At 53.3% G+C, this 17500-nt stretch overlaps 1 protein-coding gene and 1 pseudogene across 1 annotated transcript in view; both read left to right on the forward strand.

Annotated features, from left to right (window-relative positions):
* Positions 1-8422, forward strand: part of LOC143015721 (inositol polyphosphate-4-phosphatase type I A-like) — a 23404-nt gene extending 14982 nt beyond the window's left edge. The window contains 9 exon segments of the mRNA XM_076169778.1: positions 1-13; positions 395-518; positions 622-689; positions 1072-1271; positions 1371-1468; positions 1575-1595; positions 1598-1671; positions 1872-2026; positions 7504-8422. The exon segment at positions 1-13 is cut by the window's left edge and continues 160 nt beyond it. Of these exon segments, the coding sequence (XP_076025893.1) occupies positions 1-13; positions 395-518; positions 622-689; positions 1072-1271; positions 1371-1468; positions 1575-1595; positions 1598-1671; positions 1872-2026; positions 7504-7636 (886 nt within the window). The 3' untranslated portion in view covers positions 7637-8422.
* Positions 8423-10537: 2115 nt separating this feature from the next.
* Positions 10538-17500, forward strand: part of LOC143015720 (alsin-like) — a 10286-nt pseudogene continuing 3323 nt past the window's right edge.

Raw genomic sequence — 17500 nt, forward strand, 5'->3', positions numbered from 1 at the left:
CTTCTGCCAGACGGTGAGAGAGAGAGAGAGAGAGAGAGTGAGAGGGGATCTTCTTCACACACAGACCCACACACTCCTACACACACACACACACACACACACCTAGAGAGACACCTCAGTCCTTTACTCTCCATATGTGTGTGTGTATGACAGCTCCTCATCTGTAGCCTCAGTCTGTCACGTCTGTGTGAGGATGGAGATCAACACGACACACACGATTTCACACGTCGGATACACAGAGACCAACATACACACACACACACACACACACACATACATGCCTTCAGTGACGTCATCTCATCAGTAGCCAAGCTTCATCCAGACTAGATATGAAACCATATGTTTGAATCATATGGACTGGTGTGTGTGTGTGTGTGTGTGTGTGTTGCTGCAGCTCACCGCTCTCATCTGCGGCTTCATTATCAAGCTGAGGAACTGTCTCCGTGACGACGGGTTCCTCCGGCAGCTCTACACCATCGGCCTGCTGGCTCAGTTCGAGTCCCTGCTGAGCACCTACGGTAAACACACACACACACACACACACGTCTGTCTGTCTGTCTGTCCATGCTCCTCTGTGACTCCTCTGTGTGTGACGACGCTCTCCTGCTCGCTCGTCCTCAGGAGAGGAGCTGGCCATGCTGGAGGACATGAGCGTAGGCGTCATGGATCTGCGTAACGTCACCTTTAAGGTAAGACCATGACACGTCTCCAAAGTGCCGTCCTCCTGTCCTCCTGTCCTCTCGTCCTCCTGTCCTCCTGTCCTCTCATCCTCCTGTCTTCCTGCCTCCTGTCCTCCCGTCCTCTCGTCCTCCCGTCCTCCTGTCCTCTCGTCCTCCCGTCCTCCTGTCCTCTCGTCCTCCTGTCCTCCTGTCCTCTCATCCTCCTGTCTTCCTGCCTCCTGTCCTCCTGTCCTCCCGTCCTCCTGTCCTCCCGTCCTCCTGTCCTTTTGTCCTCTCGTCCTCCCGTCCTCTCGTCCTCCCGTCCTCCCGTCCTCCTGTCCTCTTGTCCTCCTGTCCTCCCATCCTCTCGTCCTCTCGTCCCCGCCTCTACTCCACTCTGTGTCATCCCAAGGTCACCCAGGCGACCGGCAGCTCCGCCCCTGACATGCTGCCCATCATCACGGGGAACCGGAACGGCTTCAACGTCCGCATCCCCCTGCCGGGAACCATGTTTGACGCGTTGCCGCGGGAGATCCAGAGCGGGATGCTGCTCCGGGTCCAGCCGGTCCACTTCAACGTGGGCATCAACGAGCAGCAAACACTGGCTGAGAAGTGAGAGAGCTGGAGGAGGAGAAGTTCTGTTCTGTTACGTTACCGCCAGGGACGTCCAGACAGTGAGACATGTGTGTGTGTGTGTGTGTGTGTGTCCAGGTTTGGAGACACTTCCCTGCAGGAGGTCATTAACCTGGAGAGTTTATCGAGGCTCAACTCTTATTACGAGCAGTTCAAAGAGGTCCTGCCTGAGGACTGTGAGTAGAGACATCATCTCCTCCGCCCTCTCTTCCTCCATCCTAGCTCCTCTCCTGTCCTCTCTCCCTTTACCTACATGTCCCCCGTCTTCCTCCCACATGTCAGGCCTCCCGAGGTCTCGTCCCCGAGCTGGAGGTTTCTGGGGCAGAACGTCCACGCCAGGAAAAACAAGAACGTGGACATCCTCTGGCAGGCGGCCGAGGTACGACATCACACACACACACACACACACACACACACACACACACACACACACACACACACACACACACACACACACACACTCCATCACCTAGATACGACGGGGAACGACACAAGAGCACAGTTCTGACCTTCATACCAGGTCTAGCATCCCGGCTCCAGCTGTGACTGACACGTCTCTTCCTCCCCTCCCCCCCTCAGATCTGTCGGCGGCTGAACGGCGTGCGCTTCACCAGCTGCAAGAGCGCCAAAGACCGCACGGCCATGTCGGTCACCCTGGAGCAGTGCCTGATCCTGCAGCACGAGCACGGCATGGCCCCGCAGGTCTTCACCCAGGCCCTGGACTGTATGAGAAGGTAGGAACGTCCTCCTGCCTCCTCCTGCCTCAGTGTGGAGAAGTCAGACCTGGGCAAGGCTTAAAGTTAGACCGCCGCCATCTTCAATCGGCCTGACTGGAGCCTGAACCTTTCAATTCAGAGTAGAAGTTTAGGACTAGAACGAACTTTGCCCAAGTGTGATTGAAAGACTCATCTCCTGCTTCCTGTCTGGGGTCAAAGCAGAGAGGAGGCTTGAGTACCAGAAGGTTCAGACGCTTCTTCAGACTCTTGTCACTTTCTGAGGCGACGTGTTTCGTCTCTTTGACTCACCTAAAGTCCAGGTGACAAGGATCTGGAGAGCAGAAGGACCTGGCTGCTATTCAAACACACACCGGTCCATCTGTAGGCCTTAAGTCCAGCCTGTCTGTCTGCGTCTGTCCGTCCAGAGTCCAGCTGCAGCAGTGTGAGACTGGCTCAGAGTTTGTCCCTTTGTTTGTCCAATCGGAGCTCTTCTTCCCTCCATCGCTCTCCTCTCCTTCACACTTCCTCCCTCCTCTCCTCCTCTGCTTTGTCCTCTCCTTCGTCCACCTTTGAGCCGTGTCTTTCTCCGTTTGTCTCCATGGCAGCAGTCTGGTGATGTTAGAGAAGGGAGTCCCCATCCAGAGAGTCTTTGTCTTTACAGTCATGTCTTTGTATTTCCTGTTGAAATGAGAGCTCCTTCTGTCTGTCCACCTCCTGCCTGTCTGTCTGCCTGTCTGTCTGTCTGGATGGAGTAAATCTGGATCCGTGGCAGATCTGGATCCTTTAGCTCGTCTTGTGTTTAGTCGGCTGAACTGAAACCAAATCTGCTCTTTACTGTGACGCTCTGTTTACTGCGACGCTCTGTTTACTGCTGCGATGCTCTATAGCTGGGTAAGGACAGTAACTACCCCCCGTCCTATCGTCCAGCCCTACAGCACTCAGTGGACAGTCTTTGTTACGGTCTGTATTTACGGGAACCTGGATGTCCCCTCAATCATCTTCCTGCTAGAAGAGTCACAGCCAATCAGATTAAACAGGAAGTGACCCCGAGTTAGAAAACAACCAGCGTTAGCTTAGATCAGGTGGGCCGTGCTGGAGTCCAGGTGAGAGCGGCGTCACACCTCAGGCGCCCCGGTGGTAGGATGTGGTAATGCAGGCGCCTGTGAACCTGTCTGTGCCTCCATACGGATGATGTCATCCCTGCTGTGTCTGCTGTTCTTGCTCTGTGCACCCACAGACCCCCTCGTATGACCCCATGTCTGTTCACCTCTGCCCCCTCCTCCTCCTCCTCCTCCTTCCCCTCTTCCTCCCTTCATCCTCATCAGCTTCACCTGAGCCTGTGTGTGAAGGCTTTGGGGGGTTTGAGCTGCGCTGCATGCTGGGATGCAGGCGCCCCCCCAGCTTCCTCCCTCTTTGTTTGGAGTGCGGCCATCTTTCTTTCCCTCCATGGCTCCCTGACTCCTCCCCCTCACGCTCTTAGATGATGTCGTTTCTTTACTCGGACGTCTCGCTTCCTTCTCTCCTTTGTTCTTTGCGTCACGTTTCCTTCTGTGGCACCGATGCTCCTGTGTCTGCCGGCTGTGGCCTACTCTTCATCGTGTTTCGTCTTTCCCTGCATGTTCCATCTGTCCGCTCTGGCTCCGTCACTGCTTTGCTCTCTCCTGTCTCCTGTCTCCTCTGTCCTCTCTCCTCCTCTGCACTTCATTTCCTCCCTCCTTCTTGCAATCTTTCTTTTATTATCTTGTCTCTTATTTTCTCTCCTTCACTCTCTTCTCTTCCTTCCTGCTTTGTCCCCCCAACCCCAAACTTTCCAACTTTTCCTCCCCTTCCTTCCTTCCTTCCTTCCTTCCTTCCTTCCTTCCTTCCTTCTTTTCTTCCTTCCTTCCTTCCTGAATCTCTTCCACTTTGTCCGCCTCTTCTCCATCTGTTCCTCCCTCCCAACCTTGATCCTTCTTCCAACTCCCACCCTCCCTCCTTCCTTTCTTTCTTCTCCTCCTCCTCCTCTTCTTCTTCCTCCCGCCCCCCCTGACTGGCCAGCATTGGGACGAGGGAGGGGGTGATCCAGAAGAACCTGAGCGGCTTGCTGCCGGTGCGGGACTTCCGTCTGGACCCCAGCCTCCTGTACTCACTGCCCCTGCTGGCCTTCAGCCCAAACCTCCTGGTGGTGTGGATCTTCCTCAGCGTGGCCTACTTCCTGGCCAAGCTCCGCTGCAGCTGAGCCCCCCCCCCCCCTCACACACACACACACACACGCCACGCAGACCGTTTAGGAGTGACTGAGTAAACCTGAGGCGTGGGACACGGGGAGGAGCGGGGGAAGTCCACACGGACGCCCTGTGGGTGATTCTCAAACTGTGCCACCGGCCCCCGCCCCCCTCCCCCCAGCAAGGGCTTTACACACCTCCCCCCCCACCCCCTCCCCCCCCATGAAAGGCTAAGCCCCGCCCTGTTCTTTGGCTCACTTGCGAGCGAGGAGGCAAACCGGCCCACAGTCTTGGGATGTGTAAAGTGTCAGTTGTGAACCTGGAGAAGTGAGATGATGATGATGATGATGTCACCTGGATGATCCCTGCTTGCAGCGCTTCCATTATCAGCATGCGCCTGCGTTTACATGCCCCTCCCCCTTTCCCCCTGCTGAGCAAAGCAACATGTGGTGATGTCAGGAGCGCTCGGCCTGGTTTGGATGGGAGCGACCTGAACTTCTCCACATGTGGCTTCAAGGCAGAATTCTGAGTAAATTCTCTCTCTCATGCTCTAATGATGGACTGAAGCAGATGTTTGAGTCGTGGTGTTTACAGGATTGTCTTTAGGATGTAAACGACATTTACATGGCACACGCTCAGCCCCGCCCCTCTGGATGAGCCTTGCCCACTCTGTAGACTTAGCCCCGCCCCCTGTGGCCTCCCCAACAGTGGCTGTGCACCGCAATGATGCAGGCCTTCAGTTTGTTGCCCTGTAAACTTGTGAATACGTTTAAATAAGCAGATTATAAGGATCGGGGGGGGGGGGGGGGGGGGGGGGGTAGTTGATGGTAGCTGCTAGGATCAAGCACCTTCGTTTCTTTCTTCGTCCGCATCCTTGCGTCCGACATGAGGGGGCGACATGTTTGGTTTCTTCTCGTCTTCCGCCCGTTGTTGCACTTTAACAAAGAAAAGACATTTGACTATTTAAGATTGATTCTATTGTACAGTGTGTGTGTGTGTGTGTGTGTGTGTGTGTGTGTGTGTGTGTGTGTGTGTCTCATCTACATTTATATCCTTCTGTACTCAGAGGTAAACAAATGAAACTGGTCTGCAGACTGAAAGCCTCCTTCAGACCTGATCTGGGTCTGAGGTCTTTATTTCTGGATCTGTTTGAGTGTTTGAGGCCCTGACCTTTCATACCTCCAACAAGGCAACCAAGAGTACAGAGAGCTCCTTATTGATGATCAGATGAGCTGGAGTGTTCCACTGTATCAGGGGGGGGGGGTTATATTATACAGAAACACTATGCAGGAGGAAGAGTGAAGGATGTGAAAAGGTCAAACTCAGGAATCAGAAACCCAGAGTGTTCCATGTATTTGCCAGTAAATGTGAAGCTAAATGAAAGTGTGTCTCCTCCCGGGAGCACAGAGTCCCACTTAGATCGACCCAGTAAGGAAATGGATCAGACCCAAATAGCCTCCTTTAGGAGCGCCACACGCTCCCGTGACCCCCAAACACACACACACACACACACACACACACACACACACAGCGTATATCCCAGTGTGTTATATTCCATCTCTGTGCTGCTTCTGTATTATTAGGATTCATTTGTTGGACAATATTCCAGACTATTCCGGACTTTTCCGTGCTGCACTTCTTTCCGGGAATTTTCCTAATCTCTTGAATTATTAGGTGATTTTTGTGATAAATTTGGAATATTGCATTTGTAGCTCTACCTCTTTGAGTTTCCCTGGCGAGGCAGGATGCATTATGGGTAATGACCTCACATCACCGAGCTGTGTGTGGATGAGAGGAAGATTATCCTGTTAAGAATTCAATTTACTCACAAATGAATCCTGTTAAATCCTGTGTTTAGTTTCTGATAATCCCACATCATTCCCAAAAGTGCTTCCTAAACAAAATCCCACCCTGGAGAAATTCCAGGTTTTCCACTTTCCTTTCTCCTGCTTGATATTCTTAAGAGGATCTATTTATATATTATAATCATATTTATAATGCTTGGATGCCAAAATGCTGTTTGCTTTCTGTTGTCTGAGTATATAAAGGTCACCTGGATCATGAGGTCAAAGGTCATCTGGATCACCTGACCACGCTTGTGCCATGTTGACTCTCAGCTCGCCGCCACGACGTCGTTTTCTTCTACGACTATGAACGTGTGAATGGCACTTAATGCAGTTCTAAGCTGTCACCATGGTTACAGTCTGGCGTGTGTAATAAAGTATTCTTATTTATTGGACACGACTGCTGCACGACCTTCAGAGTGTGGATCTGAATGGAACTTCTTGTTGTCTTGTATAGAAAAGCTTCTCTGGGACGTTTGGAACGCCGAGGATGCCACTCATCCATGAGTTTTTGTCTCCATAAATGTGGAAGCACGCTTTAGCCACGCCTTCTCCCTACATACACGATGCATTCAATGTACAGCAAAACCCTGGAAACCTGCATTAGCGTGTCCTGAAGGCAACACTCACTGTAATCACTGTCTCCTCTGTTCACATGCAGAACATAAAGCTCCTGATGTTCCTCTCTGCTCTCTGTCTGTCTGTCTGTTTGTCCTCTCACCCATCTGTCTGTCTGTCTCTTCCTCCATCTGTCCGTCTCTGCCGTGTGTGTGTGTCTGAATGTTGTCTACACATTTGCCGTGGCTTGTCCTTGTCCCTCTGCTGTGTTGTTCTTCTTCATCTTCTTCTTACATCTGAACGTTGCTGCTGACGTCGTCTCTATTTTGTGAGTTGCAGTATTCAGGTGATGTCATAGGAAAACTCTTATAAAGAACTGAAACTGTATCTAACTGAATGTGGAGCTTCATGTAGAGGAGCTTTTAGAGGATCTTCAGCATCAGGGCTTCACTTAAACGGCTTCAGACCCCGAACATGGAACTGCAAACCTCTCCAGAACGCTGCAACTTACAAAAATCAACAACGCCACTGAGCCAGTTTGAACCTGAACCACCTGGAAATCACTGTACTTAGTAAAATCAGCTGGGATCACTTTAGTTGTGGAGAAAACAAAGTAACTTGAGAGCTTATAGTGGCCTCTACTGGTGATGAGCTGGAATTGCAACATCAGAAACAAAATAAAAAGAGCAGAAATCCCACAGAAACAGCAAAGACGTCGTGAGTGAGTGAGTGAGTGAGTGAGTGAGCTCAGTCCTGTGACGGGCTGTTGATCAAAGCACCTCAGATAAGTATTCTTCTCTCCTATTGCGCACTAAACCACATGTGTTGTGTTGTGTTGTGTTGTTGAGTGTGTGAGTGTGAACGTGTCTCCTGTGTCCTGTCTCACCAGCGAGGGCTGCAGGCGCGAGAACACGGTGAAGAACGTGGGCTGTCGAAAGTACGCCTTTAACTCCCTGCAGCTCAAGGCCTTCCCCAAACACTACCGCCCCCCCGACGGGACCTACGGGAAGGTGGAGACCTGACGGGACTCTGCGCTGGAGAGGGACCGCGCCTGCCGTGCCTCTGCCAGGCCCAGACCCGGCTGACCTTCATCACTGTACTGTATCAGAGGTCTTTGTGCCGTTGTACCATATTTGTCGCTGAAGTCATATTCAGCGTAATCATACTCAGACTCAGTAACGTTTAGGCAGAAGAGTCCAGCACGACTCACTCCTGACATGTAGTGCAGTTATACAATCAGAATCTAGTAAAGTGCTCCACAGACGGACAATTACCCCTACTGAAGTGCCCTTGAGCAAGACTGTCTATGTTAACCAGCTTCACTGTGACAGGGAGAGTTTGTTTTTGTTTAGTTTTCATGGCTCAGGATGGTGGAGAGGGAAGATGAACCCCCTGCTGTGAGTCTAACTGAGCTTTACTGAAGAGTGTGTGTGTGTGTGTGTGTGTGTGTGAGGATCAACATGTGAGCGCCGGCATTCAACCTCAATCATTTCCCAGTGAGACATTAAATGTTCATTTCAAACCTGCGTGGGCCCTCTTATGTTCTCTCTACAGAGGAAGATTCTTCAGCGTTTGCATTCATTCCACTAATAACATTGATTTAAAGACAGACAGAATTACACTCATACAAATACTGAAACAGTCAGATGTCCCTGCAGGATGAGACACAAAGTTTTATGCCTTATTTTTCACTCAAACTGTATTTTCTTTCCTCCTTATTTTGTATCAAACTGCCTTTTTGTGTCATTTTAGCTGCAGTGATCCACATGTACCACAAGGGGCACTCACTGCTCCTGTACAGTAAGTCTCTGCACTGTTCAAAAAAGAGGAAACAAACACACAATATGTACCTTAAAGTTGTGTGTGTGTGTGTGTGTGCGCGTGTTTCTTATGGATCAGACGCTCATAAAGGAGATCTGAAGTTTTAATATTGCAATAACTGAAACCTGTCAAAATCTGAAGCTGCAATAAATATGAATCCAGTTGATGTTATTCTGTTTGTTTTATTTTGGAAAGACAAGATGGAATACACTCAAACAAAATGTGTATTTGTGTGTGTGTGTATGTGGCTGCAGGGACAAGCAGTCTTCTTTTTCTTCTTCTTCTTCTTCTTCCTCCTCCCCTGAGTCAGATCAGCGGAGACATGACGTAACGCATTCCATCCACAGCTGACGGCGTTGTCTCGGTGATGTCATCGTCAGAAAGCCTTATTAGCCGTCGCTCTGTGTGTGTCCACGTGTTGTCTCAGTGATGTCCAGCTGTGAGGACACTCCCTGCTCCGTGTGTGATGTGTGTGTGTGTGTATGCGATCCTCTGCCGCTGCTGTGCGGTCACGTCTGCTGCGTCACCTGCCTGATGCGCTGCTGGGACCCGTTCAGCCGCACGACGCGCTGCCCGAGGTGCGACCACACGGAACCGGTACCGGCACCGGCACCGGCTCTCCGGTTCACGGGTCTGGACTCTGGCTGCCGCCTCCACGCCGCGCAGCAGCGGGACCTGCCGGGTGGAGGCGGCGCTCCGGGACTCATGACGCACTGCAGGAGGCCAGACTGCGACCCCACACACACCAACACACACTTCTTTATCTTCGTATTTATTAGTTTAATTCTTAAGCATTTCACTTGTTGATGAACGATACATGGAGATTAAGATTTGCTCTCACACACACACACACACACACACACACACACTACCCTTCATTACCAAAAGCACCTGTGGAAATGGGGATCTGATCAATAATGCAGAAATCTCTGAGTGGATTTTCATATTTAATGTTTGTAACTCTGCACGATGACTCAGCAAAGACTCCATGTTCCAAAGCAGTTATCCTACAAAATGCAACCTGATTGGAATATGATGTCATCCCGAGGTCATCAATAGTCAATAAAGGCACATAGGAACATTTTGGAAAGTCGTCAGTAAACACAGTTTGTCAAGGAAGCCGTATAACAACAACATCCACACACACTGCTGCCGTCTTTGGGCTGGAGCTCATCTGAGACGGACTGATGCACAGTGGAAACGTGTGTGTTGGTGTGACGAGTTCACCTTTCAGATTGTTTTGGGACGTAATGGACGACCTAAGAGGAAAAGCATCATCTGGATTATTATCAACACAACAATCTGTCACACTATGAGGCCTGCTGGTGCCTGTGGTGTCAGTGAAGGCACCATAATGCTGAGGAGCACATACTCATCATGGAGGAACACGCGTAGTACCAACGTGTTTGAGTGTATATTTACAACAACGCTGTAAAGCTGATCAGTTAGAACATAACTTATCTTGTATTTGTACTGTTTTCAATCAAGTATGTTCAAAGAGAATTTTCAAATCAGTACTTTCTGTTTTTATTTGTACTTAACACACGATCTCAACTTCTTTAGAATTGGGGTTCATACATGTTGAAAGTTGATGTTTATGTTTGTGGAATTGGATAAAAATCGGGAAATCTAAACTACATCCATAAAAGAGAATTATAATGATTTATTATATATATATATTTCTTCATTCATCAATCTTTCCCTTCAGGTTACAGAGTTTTACAGTTTTACAGAGCTTGTGCTGTTTATTGACATGTATATTAGTCTCTAGTCAGTCGTGGTTACTGACTACATGAAGTATTTTGATCCTTCTCGGGTTCCGTAGTTTCTGTCACAACAACAGCAGCGACACAGCAGAGGTCTCACTCTGCTTTTAACGCTTTATACAAAATAGAAACCTCAATTAAGATAAAACCTTAAAAAACGGTATAGATTAAATAAAGTAACGTGCTTATTTTAGCCACGCGTTATGTCATAAGTGTTAGCATGATTCATTGAGAGCTTAAAGCGCCACATTACAGTCAGCTAACACAGCCGATGCCCTCTGGCGGCCTGCGGAGGAACTGCAGGCTCGCGGCTCCTCTTCTCATGAGACGATCTTTGATTGACAGTTCCTCCGTGTCAACATCGGCACAGCGCAGCCAGCGGCGTTTACCGAGCGGATTAACGCGCATGTGAGTGTGAGTGTGAGTGTGTGTGTGCGGTGTGGTGTGGTGTGGTGTGTCGACGCGCTGTGAAGGGCCAGTGAGTGAAGACAGACGGTAAGTTAGAGGCTTTAAGCTTTAACGGGAGAAGGACAGCGCACCTGTAGCCCGGGTTAGCGCTGTGGCTAATTAGCTGGACGGATTAACGGGAGCTAAAAACGCGAGCTAACGGCATCTTCCCGAGCAGCTAAGGTGTCATGATGAGGATGGAACAGCTGCCAGCACGTTTCATGGCCAAATCCGTGTAGCAGCAGAGGTTAATCAGCTGATATAATGTTATTAGCTCGCTTTATAGCGTTGTTCCCCCCTAAATGTGGGTTACCAGCTAAGTAAACACTCTATTTGCTCTCAGCCTGCTGGTCTGTTTGAAGTCAACACTGAGGTCATGGTGCCTGCTGTTTGTTGTTTGCTGTTTGTTACAGATTCTCATTCTGGAGGTGAAGAGTGACAGCTTCATCATCATCCTCATCGTCAGCAGCAGCAGCAGCAGCAGCAGAACACAGGGGGATGGAGGTCTAAGTGGTGAAGATGGAGACCCAGAGTCAGAGGTACTGAAGAGCCTCCATGCTCCCTCACTGTGGATGTGATCAGCATGTGACATCGCCCGGGGAACCGCTTCCGTTCTGCTGTCACAAAACATCTGTTGTTCACATTTTGTGGGCGGGGGGGGGTTAATAACAGATGAAATGCTTCGGCCCTGATGGTGGGCTGTTTGTTGATTCTGTGTACGTCCACTGTGCTGCTTCATGAGAAAGAAGAACTGTAACTGGTTATGATTGGTTGACCTCTGACCTGTCATTGTAGAACACCTAAACCAAACCCTGACCGTCTGCTCTGTGTGTGTGCGTGTGCGTGTGTGTGTGTCAGCTCTGGGGATGATGGCGGAGGAGAGCGAGGTCTGCTCCACACATGGAGGGGTTACTCCTACAGCCTCACCCCCGAGAGGCTCCTCCTCCCCCGGCCCGTCCTCCAGGCCGCCCTGGGCAGGAAGCATGGAGTCCTGCTGGTGGAAGGTCAGACTCTCATCCAGTAAAGAGCTCCTAGCTGAGATCATGACAGTCTGAAGTGATGACGTGTGTGTGTGCTGCTCCTTCAGGCGGTCAGGTGTTCAGCTTTGGTGAGTTGCCATGGAAGCAGAGTCAGGCGGTGGAGCCGGTGAAACCCGTCCTGGAGGGCGCTCTCAGCGGCCAGCGGGTGATCGCCGTAGCGGCCGGAAGCTTCCACAGCGGAGCGGTGACGGAGGACGGTGGCGTCCACATGTGGGGGGAGAACGGCGCCGGGCAGTGCGGCCTCTCGGGGCTCAACGCCGTCCCCAACCCGACCCCCGTGGCGCTGGTGGACTCTGAGGTGAGTCCCCCTCAGACGGTGCCGGTCCTGGAGCTGGCCTGTGGGGAGCAGCACACCCTGGCGCTCTCGGTCCAGAGGGAGGTGTGGTCGTGGGGCAGCGGGGCTCAGCTGGGACTCAGCACCTCTATCTTCCCCGTGTCCAAACCCCAGAAGGTGGAGCACTTTGCTGGCAGGTACGTTCTCCAAATATCCTGCGGAGCGTCGCACAGTTTGGCCCTGGTGCGGCGCCTCGGCCCTCAGGACCTCCATCGGCCCCCCGTGGACAAATGCAGGCAGTGCAACCAGCTGCTGTACACCATGACGGACAAGGAGGACCACGTCATCATCTCAGACAGTCACTGCTGCCCTGTGGGGGTGGAGATGACCGAGGACAACGGCAAACTAGATGGACCCGCACCCACTCAGGGCATCAAGCTGTCCCCCTCTGAGCCTGTGCTCCCATCCCACCCCTCAGCCCCTCCTGAAGGCGCCGACCCCTCCTCTGACCCGCTCCATCCCCAGGCCCCGGAGCAAAGGGGGGCGGTCCTGGCTAACGGACACGGGCCCGCCTCAGACTCCTCTGACCCCTCAGCTCAGACCACAGGGGGCAGCAGGGCCAAGAACTCCCCCTACCCAGACGAGCAGGCGGTGAAGGACTACCTGAAGAGGCTGACGGACCACAGCGAGGCAGAGCAGGCGGCCGAGGAGACGCCTGGAGAAGACCTCCCTCTGCCTGTGAGTGTGAGGGCCTCCTGTCCCAAACATGATGAAGAGCTCTGATGAACACACTGAGTAATGAATGAACTCTCTGATCTGTGCTCGCTTCTCCTCCCTCCAGTCCTCAGCAGACCCCCTCCTCCCCTCCACCCCCACCGCCTCCAGCTCCAGCTCCACCCTCAACAGCCTGGTGGCGTCCTGCGCCTCGGCGGTGGGCGAGCGCGTGGCCTCCACCTACGAGGCCCTGTCCCTGAAGAAGATGATGCACTTCTACCTGCCCTCCGCCGCGTCGGGCTCCGGCGGGCCGGCGGGGCTCACGGCGCCTCCCCCCGGGCCGGGCGAAGGCGCCGCCGAGCGCGTCCTCCTGGAGGAGTCCATGCAGGGGAGGAAGAGCTCCAGCACGGGGGACATCCGTGAGGAGGAGGCAGAGGGCCTGAGGAGGCGTCTGTCTCTGCCTGGACTCCTCTCACAGGGTAGATACGCTGTTCACCTCTTATCCTCCTCCTGTACTCTCATGTGTAAGTAGGCACGTGTGTGTGTGTGTGTGTGTGTGTGTGTGTGTGTGTGTGTGTGTGTGTGTGTGTGTGTGTGTGTGTGTGTGTGTGTGTGTGTGTGTGTGTGTGTGTGTGTGTGTGTGTGTGTGTGTGTGTGGCTGTGTGTGTGTGTGGCTGTGTGTGTGTTTGCCTGTGCTATGGGCTTCTTCACCCAGCTTGCAGGAATGGGCTAGCTTTGTGTTCCAGTGTGTGTGTGTGTGTGTGTGTGTGTGTGTGTGTGTGTGTGTGTGTGTGTGTGTGTGTGTGTGTGTGTGTGTGTGTGTGTGTGTGTGTGTGTGTGTGTGTGTGTGTGTGTGTGTCGGTATGATGGAGCTCTGCATGCCTGTGAGGCTTTAGTGAGATTAAGAAGAAAGGAATGCAGGTCGACGTTCAGTTAATCTGTCTGCAGTCTGAAGCACCAGGTGTGTGTGTCTGTGTGTCTGTGTGTGTGTGTGTGTGTGTGTGTGTGTGTGTCACTATCATCGATCTGCTCTGCTGAACTTTGACCCAGATACGGCTCCATGTTTGTTTGCAGCTCTGCGTGGCTTCAGGCTGTGACTCTGCTGACTGCTCTGCTCTCAGCAGTGTGAAGGAGGTTAGATCAGCTGTGACTCACAGGGAGTCATTACTCAGTCAGTCAGTCAGTCACGGTGTCATGCTCAGCAGGATGTGAGCTCTCTGTACACCCGGTGAGCCGGCCGGAGGGTCGGGGTCGGCCTGATGGTGGCGCTGCTCGGCCTCAGACGTTTGGACTCGCAAAGAGTCAAGACTGAGTCTGAATGTCCTGAATCAGTCAGCAGGAACATGTGACCTGTCTGCTGATGCCTACACAAAGGAGCGTTAATCAGCCATACAGCCTCCAAGCCCTGAAAGTTGTAACAGTAGAGAGAAGCAGACGAGCCAGCAGGTAGATTTACTGTCTGTGTGGTTTCTGTTTCCATGGCGCCCCTGCACACACAGTCTCCCCACGGTTGCTGCGAAGGCCCGGACGCCCCCGGATTTGCCCGGCGGCCCTGACCCCCCTGGGGGGGCCGCCCCCCGAGGCCCAGGAGGTCCTGCCCACCCTGCAGACGGAGGTGTGGAGCTGGGGCCAGGGCGAGCACGGAGAGCTGGGCCACGGAGACGAGCTGACCAGGTAGGACCGGGCGCCACTGAGGTCAGACACCCGTGTGTGGGGGCGTGGCTTACACTGTGTGTGTGTGTGTGTGTGTGTGTGTGTGTGTGTGTGTGTGTGTGTGTGTGTGTGTGTGTGTGTGTGTGTGTGTGTGTGTGTGTGTGTGTGCAGATTACAGCCGCTGTGCATCAAAAGTCTGAGCAATAAGGAGGTGGTGCGCGTTGCCGCTGGCGATCACCATTCACTGGCTGTGACCGCTCAGTCCCAGGTTAGTTCCCAGCTTCACACACACACACACACACACACACACACACACACACACACACTTATTAGGTCCAACTAATCCCAAATAGCAAGGACACGGGGACACAAAGACAATTTTGTGTGTGTGTGTGTGTGTGTTGTGTGTGTGTGTGTGTGTGTGTGTGTGTGTGTGTGTGTGTGGCAGGTGTTCTCGTGGGGCAGTAACAGCTCCGGTCAGCTGGGTCACATGGATTCCCCCAGCACCGTCCCTCGCCTCGCCAAGGTGCGTCCTCAGGTGCAGTCACTGGTTAGGGCCATCTTCCTCCCATCCATCCATGACGTTCCCTCTCTCTTCCTCCTCCTCCTCCTCCTCCCCCTCCCAGATGTCTGAGGGGATCCGGGTCTGGGACGTGGGAGCGGGAGAGAGACACACCGTGCTGCTGGCCGACGGCGACTGCATCCAGCCCATCCTCTACTACAGCGGGCAGCAGGTGACGGAGGGGGCGGAGCTGAGGCCGGCGGACGAAGAGGAGGAAGAGGAACGGGCCGGCGGATACACGCAGCAACCCGTGCTGCTGCCCTTCTGTATGAACGTAAGGAGGCGGGCCGGGATCTGGGGGGGTGGGGGGGGGGGGGGTCTGGAACTCTGCTCATTACTCTGTGCTCATCTGTGTGTGTGTGTGTGTGTGTGTGTGTGTGTGTGTGTGTGTGTGTGTGTGTGTGTGTGTGTGTGTGTGTTCCAGCTGGGTTATGTGAGCAGCGTGTTTGCCGGCGGCCAGCGCTGTGTGGCGCTCTCGGACCGGAACGTGATGGGATTCATCGCCAGTCTCCACGAGCTCGCCGCCGCTGAGAGGAAGTTCTACTGCAAGCTGTGTCACATCAAGACCCAGGTGGTGCGCCCCCTGCTGGACCTGGGTGAGAGCGCAGGAGACGAGAGGGAGGGAAGTGTTGGAGGGGTGAAGGCGTCCTGATGTGGACACTGATGTGTCTCTGCTCTGGTTCTGTCCCTGTGTCTCTGCTCTGGTTCTGGTTCTGTCCCTGTGTCTCTGCTCTGGTTCTGTCCCTGTGTCTCTGCTCTGGTTCTGGTTCTGTCCCTGTGTCTCTGCTCTGGTTCTGTCTCTGTGTCTCTTCTCTGGTTCTGGTTCTGTCTCTGTTCTGGTTCTGTCTCTGTGTCTCTGTTCTGGTTCTGTCTCTGTGTCTCTTCTCTGGTTCTGGTTCTGTCTCTGTTCTGGTTCTGTCTCAGTGTCTCTGTTCTGGTTCTGTCCCCGTGTCACTGCTCTGGTTCTGGTTCTGTCTCTGTGTCTCTGCTCTGATTCTAGTTCTGGTTCTGGTTCTCTCTGTGTCACTGCTCTGGTTCTGGTTCTGGTTCTGGTTCTGGTTCTCTCTGTGTCTCTGCTCTGGTTCTGGTTCTGCCCCCGTGTCTCTGACGTGTCCTCTCTCTGCAGAGTGTCTGACCTCGGCCCTGGGCCCGGTGGTTCTGGGGCTCCTGCAGACTCTGGCGGGTCGCTTCAGCCTCCTGTGTCACCTCACCGGGCAGCACGCCACCAGCCTGACCGCCAACCTGCGGCGCGGCCGTGACGTCCGCGGCCTCCTCATCCTCGACCACGCCCACATTTTCCTGGACGCTTACAGCCAGTAAGTCAGAGTTCTTCTTACAAATCACTGTTTTGTCTTCTCTGTCGTTCACACACACTTCTTCTTCTTCTTCTTCTTCTTCTTCTTCTTCTTCTTCTTCTTCTCCAGGTACTGCAGCATTGTGGGTAACTTCCACGTGATGGGGGGCTTCCAGACCCTCAGTAAACCCTCACTGTGAGTCTGTGCTTGATGATCAGCAGCGTTTCCCCTCGCGTGTTTGCCTCCTGAACCACTTCCTGTTTCCTCCCCTCTCCACCTTGGCTGTAGAGACTTCTTTGGAAAGAATCCAGAGCCGCTGCAGAAGCTGGCAGAATGCAGCGAGGAGACCCCCGCCATGGCCGACCTGCTGCTGACCCTCCTCTACCTGCCCGCCGCCCACCTGCACGAGTACGCACGCCTGCTGCTCAAGCTGGCCACCTGCTTTGAAGTGGTGAGTGAACGCCACGGGCAAACACGCCGCCCTGAAGCTCCAGGGTCAGTCTGAGGCTCACTGTGTGTGTGTGTGTGTGTGTGTGTGTGTGTGTGTGTGTGTGTGTGTGTGTGTGTGTGTGTGTGTGTGTGTGTGTGTGTGTGTGTGTGTGTGTGTGTGTGTGTGTGTGTGTGTGTGTGTGTGTGTGTGTGTGTGTGTGTGTGTGTGTGTGTGTGTGTGTGTGTGTGTGCAGAGCTCCAGTGACTACCAGAAGCTGCAGGACAGCTGCTCCAAGTTTGAAGCTCTGACCCTCCAGCTGAAGAGGAAGAGGAAGGACGCCGAGTACACCTTCCACTTCTGGAAGAGCTTCCCCGGCAAAATGACGGTGGGCTCGCTGCTCTTATGTGTGTGTGTTGGCTGTGTGTGTGTGCTGATCTCGTCCCGTGTGTCTCCAGGACTCTCTGAGGAAGCCTCACCGCCGGCTGGTGTGTGAGAGCAGCAACAAGGCGCTGACCCTGCAGAACGCCGGCCGCTTCTCCGTCAACTGGTTCATCCTGTTCACCGACGCCCTGGTGCACGCACAGGTGAGCAGCCGCGTCACGCCGCGTCACGCCGCGTCACGCATCCTTCCTCTCTCTCACTCTTGATGAAGACGTTGTGACCTGCTGTGTTTCAAGCGTTTGTGTGTGCTTGCCTCCCTGCTGTCAGGGCGTGGCGCCTTGTAAGAATCTTGTAAGTATGCAGCCAGCAGCAAACCCCAACGCCTCCCCCACTCTAGACCCCCCCTCCCCCATCGCCCCCCCCCCACCACACACACCCCCAACGCCTCCTCCCCCCCCCATCCCTGCTACGTCTCATTTCCGCCTCACTTCCTTATCTGCATC

Source organism: Genypterus blacodes, unplaced genomic scaffold (genome assembly GCF_046128005.1).
Source record: "Genypterus blacodes isolate CSIRO-AG114 ecotype Tasmania unplaced genomic scaffold, CSIRO-AGI_Gbla_v1 ptg000213l_1, whole genome shotgun sequence".
NCBI lineage: Eukaryota > Metazoa > Chordata > Actinopteri > Ophidiiformes > Ophidiidae > Genypterus > Genypterus blacodes.